Here is a 13,720-nt window from a genome sequence, read left to right as displayed (position 1 = left end):
TAAGCCAAATGACTGGGAATACAAATCACTTCTCAATAATAACCCTGAACATTAATGGCCTAAACTCATCAATCAAAAGACATAGACTGGCAGAATGGATTAAAAAGAAAGACCCAACAATATGCTGCCTGCAAGAGAATCATCTCATAGAAAAAGACATCCACACACTAAAGGTGAAAGGATGGGAAAAAACCTACCATGCACATGGACCCAGTAAAAAAAGCAGGGGTTTCCATCCTTATATCAGATAAAGTGGACTTCAAGCCAAAGTTAGTCAGAAGGGATAAAGAAGGACATTTCATACTGCTTAAGGGAACCATAAATCAGGAAGACATAACGATAGTAAATATTTATGCCCCAAACAATGGTGCATCCCTGTACATCAAACAAATCCTCCTCAATTTCAAGAATCACATAGACCACAACACAATAATTCTGGGCGACTTTAATGCACCGCTGTCACCACTAGATAGATCTTCCAAACAAAATCCAACCAAAGAAACCATAGAACTCAATAATACAATCAATAACCTAGACTTAATAGACATATATAGAATATTCCATCCATCAACGAGCGGATACACTTTCTTCTCAGCAGCACATGGAACCTTCTCAAAAATAGACCATATGTTATGCCACAAAGCAGCCCTTAGGAAATGCAAAAATATAGAGATACTGCCTTGTGTTCTATCAGATCATAATGGACTGAGAGTAGAAATCAATGACAAAGTAAAAAAAGGAAATTACTCCAACACTTGGAGACTAAATAATATGCTATTGAACGAAACATGGATAACAAAAAACATCAGGGAGGAGATTAAAAAATTCTTAGAGGTCAATGAGAATGATGATACAACATATCAAAATCTCTGGGACACTATGAAAGCGGTACTAAGAGGAAAATTCATTGCATGGAGTGCATTCCAGAAAAGAATGAAAGGTCAACAATTAAATGACCTAACATTACAGCTCAAAGCCCTAGAAAAAGAAGAACAGAATAACAGCAAAAGTAGAAGACAGGAAATAATTAAAATCAGAGCTGAAATCAATGAAATTGAAACAAAAGAAACTATTCAAAAAATTGACATAAGAATACAAGCAACAATAAGTGTTGGCAAGGATGTGGGGGAAAAGGTATACTCATACATTGTTGCTGGGACTGCACATTGGTGCAACCACTTTGGAAAGCAGTATGGAGATTCTTCAGAAAACTTGGAATGGAACCACTGTTTGACCCAGTTATCCCACTCCTTGGTTTATACCCAAAGAACTTAAAAGTAGCATGCTACAGTGATGCAGCCACATCAATGTTTATAGCAGCTCAATTCACAATAGCAAAGCTATGGAACTAATTTGGATGAATGGATAAAGAATATGTGGTACATATACACAATGGAATATTACTCTGCCTTATAGAAGAATGAAATGATGGCATTTAAAGAAAATGGATGGGGCTGATGAGATAGCTCAGTTGATAGAGTGCTCGCCTCGCAAGCACAAGGCCCTGGGTTCAATCCCCAGCACCACAAAAAAAATTTGAAAAATAAATAAAGGAAATGGATGAAATTGGAGAATATCATGCTAAGTTAAATAAGTCAGTCCCAAACAACCAAAGGCTGAATTTTTTTTTTTTTTTTTGATAATGTGGATGCTGATCCATAGTGGGGGTGGGTGGGGAAGAATAAAGAAACTTTGGTTTATGCAGAGAGAAATGAGGGGAAGGGTGGGGTGGTGGGGATGGGGAGGATGGTAGAATGTGACAGACATTATTATACTATATACATGTATAAAAAATTTAAAAATATGTATACATATACACAAATATATATAGAGGAGGAGGGGAATAGCTTCAGTTGAGGAAAGGACCTTTATTTTCCTTTCCTCAGACAACAGTGAGATGCTTGTTTTCCATTTTTAAACCCTGAAATTGGAATTTAATTTAGGGTCGACTCTCATCTTCTCCATGCTGGAAATCACTAACATTCACTTGTTCCTTAAATGATGTATTTCCAAATTAAAGGTACAGGGGTAACACTGTGAAATAAATGAACTCACACAAAAAAATGCACTTAAGTGCTGTGGTTATAGCTCAGTGGTAGAGTGCTTGCCTAGCATGTGTAAGGCACTGGGTTTGATTCTCAGCACCACATATAAATAGATAAATTTTAAAAAGGTCCATTGACAATTAAAAAAATTAAATGCACTTAAAAATATAAAGGACTAAAAATTGAAATACTATATGGTGGATTGTAATCTGTGATTTAAGATTACAGTGATGTGTTCGAAGTGGTGGTTACCTGCTCCTGAGAGTTGGTAGTGCACTTCTTTCTCAACTGCGTATTCAGTAATGTCATACCACATTGATTGTTAGAAATTGGCCCTGGTGGAAATATTTACACAATGGAAACTGGCAAATGATAAATGCTACCAATCAGAAGTACCTTACCCAGTTGTTAAACATTATCCGCATACCACTGCTTAAGGACTAAGAGTTCTGAATGTAAGTCTGATCTGTTTTCATTAGTTTTCTTATCTTTGGAGAAGCTTAAACTGTTTAACAAACAACTCTGTCAAAATAGATGATAATTAGGACTTAAACAGAATATGCAGCTCAAATAAGAGAAACTAACTGATGTAAAACTCAGAAAATAATAAACTGAAGAGTAAAAGTGAAAGGAAAAATAAATCATGCTTGGCATGTCCTAGACCAGGACAATATTCTAAAAAAAAAAAAAAAAAAGAATGCTCAACAATGCCTTGTTACATACAGAAAATCTTTTCCTACTCTACTATCAACTGACTCCAGTGGCACTTCAAAAAGAAAGCACATCAAGCCTTTCAAGTGAAGCAAATCTTCAAAAGCTCTTTACCAGCCAACAGCAGCACTTCAGTCAAGGATCCCTGTGGGCTGTTCTTTCTTGGCTCTGCCTGGCTGGCTTCTTCTGTGACTGGTGCATGGAGTCTCCTCTTTTTCCACTATCCACCTGGCTATCTCCTGGTCATCTTGTAGATGACTCCTTCCTCATGCTCCCTGGACACCCACCAGGCTCCCCAGTCAGCCTTCTCTATGCCACTCTGCTCTATCCTCCCAGATAGACCTTGTCACTCTACACCTCCCAGAACCTGTTCTCACCAGACCATGGTCAACAGCAAGGTTAACATTCAAAGCACTTGACTATCGGTTGGTAAAGAAAGATGGACAGGTAGTAGTCTTTCAACAGATCTCTCTTGGGTTCCTTGCCATAAAACTTATTGGTGGACCCTCAACAAAATCCCCCAGGAGGAACTACCAAGAGACAGAAAATTTCATCAAGCCTGATAGCATACCCCTGCAACCCAAGCTATTTGTAAAGCTAAGGCAGGAGGATCATAAGTTCAAGGGCAGTCTAGGCAACTTAATGAGACTGTTTCAAAATTTAAAAAAAAAAAAAAAATGTAAAGGGCCGGAAGTACAGCTCAATGGCAAAGCACACCCTGTATTCAATTCCCAGGACTGGGTGGTGGTGGTAGGAGGCTCAGAAAAATCGTGGATATCTGTGAAATAAGATATGGAAAAAGATATTCCAGGATAGCTGATGCCTTCAAGGACCTACCTGAAAGCTGGGACCAGATGGTTTATATCATAGCACCAGACTGAAAAGCACCTACAAGGAGGGCCTATCTTGTGGTACTCAGTACTGTCCACACCTGATGGAGTAGGTGACTAATACATGTTTGCCCAACAACTGATCAAGATCCCTCCATCTGTGTCTGATGTCATGGGTCACCCCTTCCACCAACTGCTTGACTTTGGGCAGATTATTTTATGCCTGTTTGTCTCAGTCACCCTTAGACACTATCAATGGACAGCATATAATTATGATAAAAATCTTGCTCCTGCCACTTCACAAGGATGTTTTGAGGGCTCATGAAACAGCCTCTTTGAAAGCTATATTTATTACACAAATGGGGTGTCCCAGTCTTCCCAGCCCCAGCACAAGCAGACACATTTATAAACTTGCCAGTTGTTCTCTTGCGCACCAAACACCCTCTGGGTCCACAGTCATTTTACAAGGTTGCAGCAACAAGAGCCAGAATCCAAGACAGGTAATTAGCAGGCCCCAGTCTGAGGATTGGGGATGCTTTCTAAGGTTGAGAAGAAGAGGACCATAAGCAAGGACAAAAATATAACCAGCCAAGTTGGACATGGTGGCACACACCTGTACTCCCAGCAGTTCAGGAGGCTGAGGCAGGAGGATATCGAGTTCAAAGCCAGCCCCAGCAAAAGCGAGGCACTAAGCAACTCAGTAAGACCCTATCTGTAAATAAAATACAAAACAGGGCTGGGGATGTGGCTCAGTGGTTGAATGCCCCTGAGTTCAATCCCTGGGTACAAACACACACAATCAGCCAGATAATCTCCAAAAGTTTCATTGCTGGGCATTAGTATCATTAGGCCCCAGAAAATCCACTGCCACTTACTCAATAGGAATAAGTGGCCTTTGCCCAGAACAGGAAAGGGTCTGAAAAAACAAAAAACCTTAGAGATGGAATCTTATTTCATCTTCAACCTGCAAACACTTCCGGTGCTTGAGATGCACAGACTGACATGGATTCAAAATCATCATCAGACACCAAACATTGTCAGAACACCCAGAGTGTGACACATTCTATGGGACACAGAAGAACATGCTCTGCCCTTGTCTTAAGGATCTCACTGCCCTCAAGAAGGAAGCCAGGCAGACACAGGATTAACAGGAAATAGCTGCATGCATACAGTTAAAGAAAGATACACAGTTAGAGGAAGACACTTAAACATTAGAAAGGTTTTATTTCTGTTGGCTGATTTTTATAGGACAAGGCCTTAGAAATAAGTCTTTCCCCAAATCCATAAAGAAAAGCAAGGAAGAATTTCCCTGAAAACACTACCTGGCAAAAAGTAGATAAATAAATACTCAACAAATACTTTCCATGATTGAACAGAAAAAGGTGGGTGGCTTGGTAAGAAAGGTATGTAAGAACAAGGCTGATGAAGAAAAATACGGAAAAAGTTGTGTTAATAAATTTAGGACTAGGGATATTAAGTCAGTAGTAGAGCACTTGCTTAGCATGTGCAAGACTCTGGGTTTGATCCCTAGCACTCTTGAAGCTTTAGCTTGTAGCTCTAATGTCTGACTCAGTGTTGTCTCTGCCCCACCAGGCTGCCTTACACTACATTATGCTTTACTCAATTTCTTCCCAAGACATGGCTTCAAAAGGCCAGCCCTAGTGCACTCTCTCTCTCTGCCATGGCAGCCCTTGCCTCTGCTGCCCAATGAATGACTCACCAAGTATGACAGGGTGAACTGAGTCCCTCCAAATTTCATGTTTAAGTCCTAACTCCCTGTTCCTCACACTGGGACTATATTTGGAGGTAGGGCCTTTCAACAGGTGATTAAGTTAAACTGTAGTCACTGGGGTGGCCCTAATTCAAATCTGGCCTATGTTCTACAAGAAGGGAAAGTTCAGACAAAGAGAGATGCCAGGGAAGAAAAGTCATGCAAAAAGGTAGCAAGAAGGTGACATCTGCAAGTCAAGAGAGAGGCCTCAGATGGAACCAATGCTGTTGGCACTTTGATCTTGGATATTCCAAAAGTGTGAGAAAATAAATTTCTATTGTTTAGTTCATTAGGTCTGTGTTATTTTGTTGTGGATTAGCCCTGGTAGACCATTACACTGGGCCGCTTCAAGATGTGTGAAGGCCAAGGAAATGTCACCATCACTAACAGGTGTTTTCCTGAGGACAGCATACCTACTAAGGATAGGAGATGGCCAGTTAAGGATGAGAGTGCTGCTCCAGGGAACTTCGAAACTGTACTTGAGTGAAATATGCCAAACACAAAGGACAAATATAGGATTCCATTTACATGAGATACCGAGCATAGGAAAATTCACGGGAGTCAAAGCAGAATGGTGGCCACCAGGGCCTGAGAGTAGAAGAAATGGGAAGTTATAATTTAATGGGTACAGAGCTTCAGTTTGAGAAGACAAAAAGGTTCTAGGGATAGGTCTGGAGATGTACAGTCAGTGGTAGAGTGAACACTTAGTATGTGCAGTGCCCTGGGTTCAATCCCTAACCAAAAAAACAAAGTTCTAGAGATGGATGGTGATGGTTGAACCATGTGATACACTTGATGCAACTGAACTGCACCCTAAAAAACAATTACAAGGGTACATTTTATGTTGTGCATATTTTGCCACACTAAAAATAATAAACCATGTTACATAATAACATAGTTCAGTTAAAACAAGTATATTTTTTTCAAAGAAAAAATATTCCTCTTTGAAGCTAAGCAGTTGTATTCCAGCCAGGGTAAAAAAACTCCCATGAGGCTCATAGTTAAAGACACCACCACTCCTTGAGCCTTGATCCAAAAAGCAGCACCTCAGCCAAAACTGAGATCTAGTGTTTAATGACCTGAGAATACTTCCAAGATGCCCATTCATTTGTTCTGAAGGTTGATCCCTCTCAAACCACATGGGCTAGCTACAGCCAGGGCCTGTCTCAAGTAGGTTTGAGTGTATTACCCACTGAACTGTGTCCTAGTGGGGGCAGCAGTCACATATACAGGCCTTCCCAGCCACAGAACTACTAACGAAGGAAGGGATATGGCTCCTAAATCCAGAGCAACAAATTAGGCAAAAGGGAGTCATGGGGCAGGTACATTTCCTAGACCCACTCAAATCAAGGGCATTTTCAGCTCCTTCTTTAGTCAAATGTTCCAAAATGCTTCATTTTGTTCCCAAAACATGGTACCCTTCTAGAGCCAGAGAACGCTTGTAAAATTCAATCTAGACTCTTGTTTCCATCCTGTTGGATCTACCTACTGTGCCACTTTTCATGGGGAGAATACTACACTCAATCCAGAGGTAGTTACTGGCTCTGGTCTAAAGAGGCCACAACGGAGCCAATGAGAAGCCTAGGTGACCTTTTTCAGCCACACAGTTACTCAAATCAGTTACCTATCCAGTCAATCATCCAAGGGAAGAACAAGGCAGTGACCATTCTGGTGCTAACACATTGCTGGAATCCAAAGGGCAAATTAAGTTGCTCAATAAAAAGGTGAAAACACAGGACAGCAACTCATGAGTGGCCATGGAGAAACACAAGATCGAAGGATCAGGCCAGGGATATCGCTCAGTGGAGCAGCACATGCTTAGCACATGCAAAGCCCTGGGTTCCAGTCCCAGCACCGTCCACCCCCCAAAAAATCTGAGGGTCACACCTAGAAAAGGGTTGAAGGGATGAAGATTTGGTTCACGAATTCCTTAGACCTAAAAGAGGAAAGGACCAGGGTAGGGATGTAGCTCAATGTTAGAGTGCTTGCCAAGCACGTTCAAGGCCCTGGATTCAATCCTTAGCACCACACGCGCACACAAAAAAATTAAACACAGGGTGGAGTGGTGCATGCCTGTAATCCCAGGTACTCTAGAGGTTGAGGCAGAAGGGTCACAAATTCTAGGCTGGTTGGGGCACTTCAGCAAGATTCTGTCTCAAAAATAAATAAGTAAAGATGGCTAGAGATGCAATTCAGTGGTACTGGGCTTGTCTAGCATGTGCAAGGTCCTAGGTTCGATTCCCTGTTATCAAAAGAAAAGATATTCTCATGGAACAAAAAGGGAAACACCTTGGGCTATCTGGTCTTCTCCCTCAGGAAATGGTTTGCCACACATCCTCTGGAAGGACAATTTAAATATCCTGATGAAATAGGAAAATATAGATACAGTCAATAAGATGCTTGTTTTCCAATTCTGACCTCCACAACAAGATGTGAAAAGGAGGAAAGACTCTCCAGTATGTTATATGGAAGGCTCTGAAACAAGAGACCTTGAAAACACACTAATAATTCCTGCCTTCAAAAAGCATGCAGTCACCAGGCATGGTGATGCATGACCATAATTCCAGTTACTTGGGAGGCTGGGCAGGAGGATCTTAAGTTCAAGGTCAGCCTGGGCAACTCAGCAAGACCCTGCTCAAAATTTAAAAAAGGATTGGGGATTTAGCTCAGTGTGAGCTCCTGCCTACCATGTGTGAGGCCATGGGTTCAATTCCTAATACCACAAAAAAAAAAAAAAAAAAAAAAAAAAACTACAACATGGATAAATCCTGAGGGCGTTACATTCAGTGAAATAAGCCAGTCACAAAAAGACAAATATGGTATGATTCCACTGATGTGAGGCACCCAGAGTCACTGAATTCATAGAGACAGAAAATAGAATGGTGGTTGCCAGGTGCTAGGGGCAGGGAAATGGGGAGCTACAGTTAATGGGTGTTTAGTTTCAGTTTGGAAAGGATGAAAAGTTCTGGAGAAGGATGGTAGTGATGATTGTACAACAATGTGAATGTACTCAATGCCACAGAATGCTTAAAAATGCTTAAAATGGGTTAAAAAGGCAAATCTTTGTATTTTAAAAAAATTTTTTGTAGTTGTCAATGGATATTTATTTATTTGTGATGCTGAGGATTGAACCCAGGGCCTCACACATGCCAAGCAAGCACTCTACTACTGAGCCACAACCCCAACCCCCAAATCTTCATATTTTACAAAAAAAAAAAAAAAAAAAGGATGGCTAAAACAGTAAATTTTGTTATGAATATTTTATCAATAAAAAACACACACTGCCAGGTGTGGTGGTGCACACCCCTAATCCCAGCTGGAGAGGCTGAGGCAGGAAGATCACAAGTTCAAAGGGAGCCTCAGAAATTTAGTGAGCATCTTAGCAAGACCCTGTCTCTAAATAAAAAAATTTATAAAGGCCTGGGGATGTGACTCAGAGGTTAAGTGTCCCTGGGTTCAATCCCTGGTACAACACACACACACACACACACACACACACACACACACACGGGATATGGGTGATCCCCAGCCTTTGCTGTCACCTTCCCTTGAGCAAACAGCTCCTCCTCCCCAACCTTTGGCTGGGAATGAGCCAAAGAAGCTAGAAGCTTCCCCAATCTCCCTCCCCTCCAAATATATGTGTGCATATCCCTCTAAGCTCCCAGATGACAAGGACCACTCTCCCTTCTCTGTGTCCCTCACAGCACCATGGGAAGGACTTAGATAAGACAGGACTCATAGCTGTCTGTTATCACCCCCATAGGCAGGCCCTGGACGTTCAGAGCTGGAGGGACCCCTGGACCAACCCAATCATGCTTTTTCAGATAGAAATGTGGGGCAGCAGCAGAACATCATAGGACCACCACGAACTAGAAGAAATGGGGCTTTGCATTCACGCTAGGCCCTATGATCCCAGCTTTGCCACTTTCTGGTTGTATCCTTACCTATAAATGGATAGCCCACCATGTGATGGAAGAGTTCATGAGGGGCCCTGCATGAAGCATTAAGTCATTGTTCCCAGTACAAAGCAGCATGTGATAGTGTCAGCTCCTTCACTTAATCAGCAGCAGCCCTCAATACAAAAATAAGAACATGCTCTCATATGAAGGGATTCTGAAGTTATTAAAGTTGGGCTACCATGTCTACCACTGCTGAGCATTAGGATGACTTCCACCTCCGCCCCACCCCCAACACACACACACACACACACACACACACACACACACACACACACACTGTAGTTATCCTCACTGTTCCTTTTCAGACCAGCAGGCCCCATAGTCATTTAAAGAAGAACATCAGGGGCTGGGGAGATAGCTCAGTCGGTAGAGTACTTGCCCTGTAAGCACAAGGCCCTGGGTTAGATCCCCAGCACCCAAAAAAAAAAGAACATCAGTAAACGGCCCAGAGACAGACGGCTGAGCCAGTGCAGGATCTTTCTTTTCCCATCAGCCACACAGGGCCACATGTCAAAGGAGATTGTTGGGCAGAGTTTACAGTCACTTGGAGCTAAAACAAACAGAAGTTTTAAAGCCTAAAAGGATCCAAACCCATAAGATGTACAACACCAAAAGGGAATCCTAATGTAAACTGCAGATTGTAGGTGATAATTATGTGTCAAAACATCCATTTATGGACTGTCACAAATTTACCCTCTGGTGGGGGATGCTGATAATGTAGGAAGCAGGTGTGGGGGCAAGGAGCACCTATGTTTGAATTTGCAGTGAACTTAAATGTGCTCTTGAAAAAAATAAGTCTAGCTGGGCAGGGTGGTACACACCTGTAATCCCAGTGACTGGGAAGCCAAAGCAGGAGGATCTCACATTCGAGGCCAGCCTGAACAACTCAGCAAGGCGCTGTATCAAAATAAAAATTAAAAAAGGGCTGGGAATGCAGTTCAGTGGTAGAGCGTCCCTGGGTTCAATCTCCAGCACAAAAAATAAGAAAAAAAGAGAGAGAGAAAGAGAATATGGGACCTTGAAGACATTCAGAATTCAGCAAAGAATCCAGAAAGTTCTAAAACTAACTCCTATACCCTATGTGCCTCTCATGCTGGACCTCACTTCCTTCTAGTTCCTACCTTCACCTGCTTGGACTTGCCCTGGGGTCCAATTATGTGGTGGGCAACATGACCATGTCTATGGAAGCAGTAGGAAAGGCCCAACTTTCTAAAAAGTCAGAATTCCCCATCAGCAAGAGTATTGTTTCAGATTGCAGATCTCAAAAAAACCTTTTATTTTCTTTTTTAATAACATTTTCCTGCATAAAGCACTCTGCGGGCCAGTGTAAACTGGTTCGTCTGGTCAACAGCTGGCCAGACAAGGCTGGTGCCCAGTAACTACAAGGCAATCTTCCAGACCCAGAAGAAGCTGATGGGCCTGCAAGGCAGGCTTCTGAATCCTACAGCTTCTTGTTCCTCCACTAAGGATTGAGGGAATGCAGCTGAGCCAGGCCGCAGGCAGGTCCCAGACACTACCACAGCCAACCCCAGCTACAAACAAGATCAACAACTAGAAGTACCTAAAACAAACAGGACAGAGTGCTGAGCATAAAAAGGCAGCTTGACCAGCCAAAAATAGCCTCACTTGTTTCAAGAGGACTCTGACAAATGAAGCACATGTAACTCTATCTGCAGAAAAAGAAAAATCAATGAAGCAGAAAACCGGATCTGTACAACAGGGACCAAGACTCCCAGAGATTCCCAACAGCCTGACATATCCCCATCACAACCAAACCCCATACCCCACAGCCCACCCACTCTATCTTTACCCCAACTACAAACTATGCCTAGATCTCATAAACCTAGTCTCATGATCCCAAATGTCTAATGACCTCTACATAAAGTGCAGATGTTACTGTTAAATTCCATAGATTTAATCTTAGGGCTGGGGTCAGATCATAGATTGGGAGGCCAAAATAAGCACCTGTGGGTGCTCATCCTTGGTTAACGAGGAGGCCAGGGATAAGAAACCCGTGGGTTAAGATGAACAGAGAGAAGCCTGTGGATGAGTAATAACGGGTGAAGCCTTCTATCAGAGCCAGGCTGATCAGAACGGGTGTGGCTCTGCTTCAGTTACAGATAAAATCTTCATCCCCTGATTTTCAGTGCCCACTGAGTCAGAACTGCCTCTCACCTCACTTCCTTCTAATTTAAATCTTCACCTGCTCTAACTTGCTAGCAAGTGAACCTGACACTTCTAAGGCCTGGAAACTAGCACAACTTGGGTTCTCCAAATGTGTAATACAACCCTCCAGGACAGGAATAGTGCAATATCCAAGAATGTCCAAGACACAGATCAGTCCCCACTGAAAGGATCTGATCTAGGTGTCAGAAGTGACTCTGGCTTTATGCCATCCTCATTGTTCAGTGTGAAGACACCATAGGGCAAATGACAGGGCATTTCCCTCCCAATTTGCATGCTGTACTTTCACTAGAACCAAAGAAACAAATCTCCTGCCATCACCAGTACTGCCCCTCCCAACCCAATCCCGTTCCAAACACATAGAATTTGCGTTTAGGAGAAGGTAAGCTAGTTTGGATGCAGGATCAGCTGAAATCTGCACTTAAAAAACACTAAAAGAAAAAAAAAGGACCCCCCCCCCCAATTCCTCCTCCACAGCTTCCCCTTTGGTATGTCCTATCACTTAGTAAGACTCCTGCCACAAGTGCAGACTGCCCACCCACCGTGGTGACTAGTACCCACCTGTATCTCCATGGAAGGTGTTGTCCCCATCGCTGGGCCAAATCTGCCCAGTCTTGCGGACACCCACAATGGTCGCCTCAGACACCACCACCTGGCATTGCCGGTGCCGCTTCTGGCACTGCGGTGTCGGGGGGCTGCTGCTGTCAAAGGACTGCTGCGAGTTCTGTGAGGGTGAGCGGCTCTTGTCTCGGAACATGCGGTAGGTGGTGGGGCTCGGAGACACCCGGCTTGACTGGCCGGAGGAGAAGTCTTCTTCACTGGAGGTAAGGTTTTCGTTGGAGCTGCAATCCGGGGTGTAGCCACCTCCGCTATCCTCAAAACTCCGAGGGGAGTAGGACCTGCGAGGCCAGGTGAGGCGCTTCTCCTGCTCTGAGGTGCTCTGGCTGCGCAGAAGCGGGCCCTTGCCCTCCCCTTCCACCATCATGCCTCCGATGTAGATGCTCTGGTAGGGTTGATACTCCAAGGGCGGCCAAGGGGGTCTGCTGCCGCCATTGGTGTTGATTAGGTTGTCCTTCAGGAATCGAGGGTTCAACTCTGCATCCTCGTAGTCGCCGTCGAGGCCACAGCTGCTCTCTGAGGAGCGCCCGCGGTAATGGGGCCTGGGTGCGTCCACCAGACCCGGTCCCACACCTTGTTGAGACTTCTTGCGCTCCATTTGCATGGCCTGGCTGCCCAGGGAACTGATCCGGTCAGACACCTCTTTGTCGTTGACCTTCACCAGGCCGCGCTCGTGGTGAAATTCGACATTCACGTAGAAGGGCTTCTCAGTGTCCGCTGCCCCGGGTTGGCCATGGCCCTTGCGAATCCTCTCGAAGTTGGACCTAAGCGCCGCCACACTGGTGGGGGGACCCCGCTCATCCCGGTCGGCAGAAGCAGCGGCGCCAGGTTTGCGGACAGCCGCCGGCCGGGCCTTACCTGGGGACCCTTCTCCGTCGGGCCGGGCCTCGGACTCCTCGGCGGGAGGCGGATCCGCGCCGTCCGGGGGCGCTGGCGCCTGGCGCAACGCCGGCGCTCGGGGTTCCGCGGCGCCGTCAGGGGGCTGTGCGGCGCGCCGAAAGCCCCAGCGCTGCCGGTCATAGCTCTTCTTCTCCTTGGCCAGCAGTGTCTGCAGGTATATCATGCGGAAGCGCTCTTGGTTCACCTCCTGCTCCAGGCGCCGGATAGAGGCCTTGCAGCGCTCCAGCTCTTGCTCGATGTCACCTACGGAGCGCAGCTCCATACGCGGCGGCTCAGAGTCCGGGAACTGCGCCTTCCAAGCCTCGGCGAAGCCCACTGGATCCACCATGGCGCTGCCGGCCTCACCTGCACCGCCGGGCAGCGCGCAGGGTCCCCTCAGCGGCGACGCGACGGCCTCGCCAGGCCCGGCCCCGAGCGCCGGGCGGCCCCCATGGCCCGGCTCGGCGGTAGCGGCGAACAATGCCCGCCCCCTCCCGGGCGGCAGGTGAGGCGGGAGGCTCGGCCGCCCCGGGCGGCGGGTAGCACGGGGCGGGACGCGCACGTGGGGGCGGGGCGCGCGCGGGCGGGGGAAGGGCGCGGGGTTGCGCGCGCCGCTATTGTGTGCGGGGCTCCCTGGCGCGGGGCTGTGCCGGGCGACGCGGGGTGGGCGCGGCCCTCGGCTCGGCTCGGTCGCCCCTAGTCCCTATAAACTGCTTGTGCTCT

At 45.5% G+C, this 13,720-nt stretch overlaps 1 protein-coding gene across 1 annotated transcript in view; it reads right to left on the bottom strand.

Moving 5' to 3' along the window:
- The window catches only part of BCR (BCR activator of RhoGEF and GTPase), a 138,310-nt gene extending 124,818 nt beyond the window's left edge, over positions 1–13,492 (bottom strand). The window contains exon 1 of the mRNA XM_079149699.1: positions 12,062–13,492. Within this exon, the coding sequence (XP_079005825.1) occupies positions 12,062–13,346 (1,285 nt within the window). The 5' untranslated portion in view covers positions 13,347–13,492. The remainder of the gene's footprint in view (positions 1–12,061) is intronic.
- Between the last annotated feature and the right edge of the window lie 228 nt (positions 13,493–13,720).

The sequence above is a fragment of the Sciurus vulgaris genome, assembly GCF_902686455.1.
Source record: "Sciurus vulgaris genome assembly, chromosome: 8".
Lineage (NCBI taxonomy): Eukaryota > Metazoa > Chordata > Mammalia > Rodentia > Sciuridae > Sciurus > Sciurus vulgaris.
This window is presented reverse-complemented; position numbering and strand designations above follow the sequence as displayed.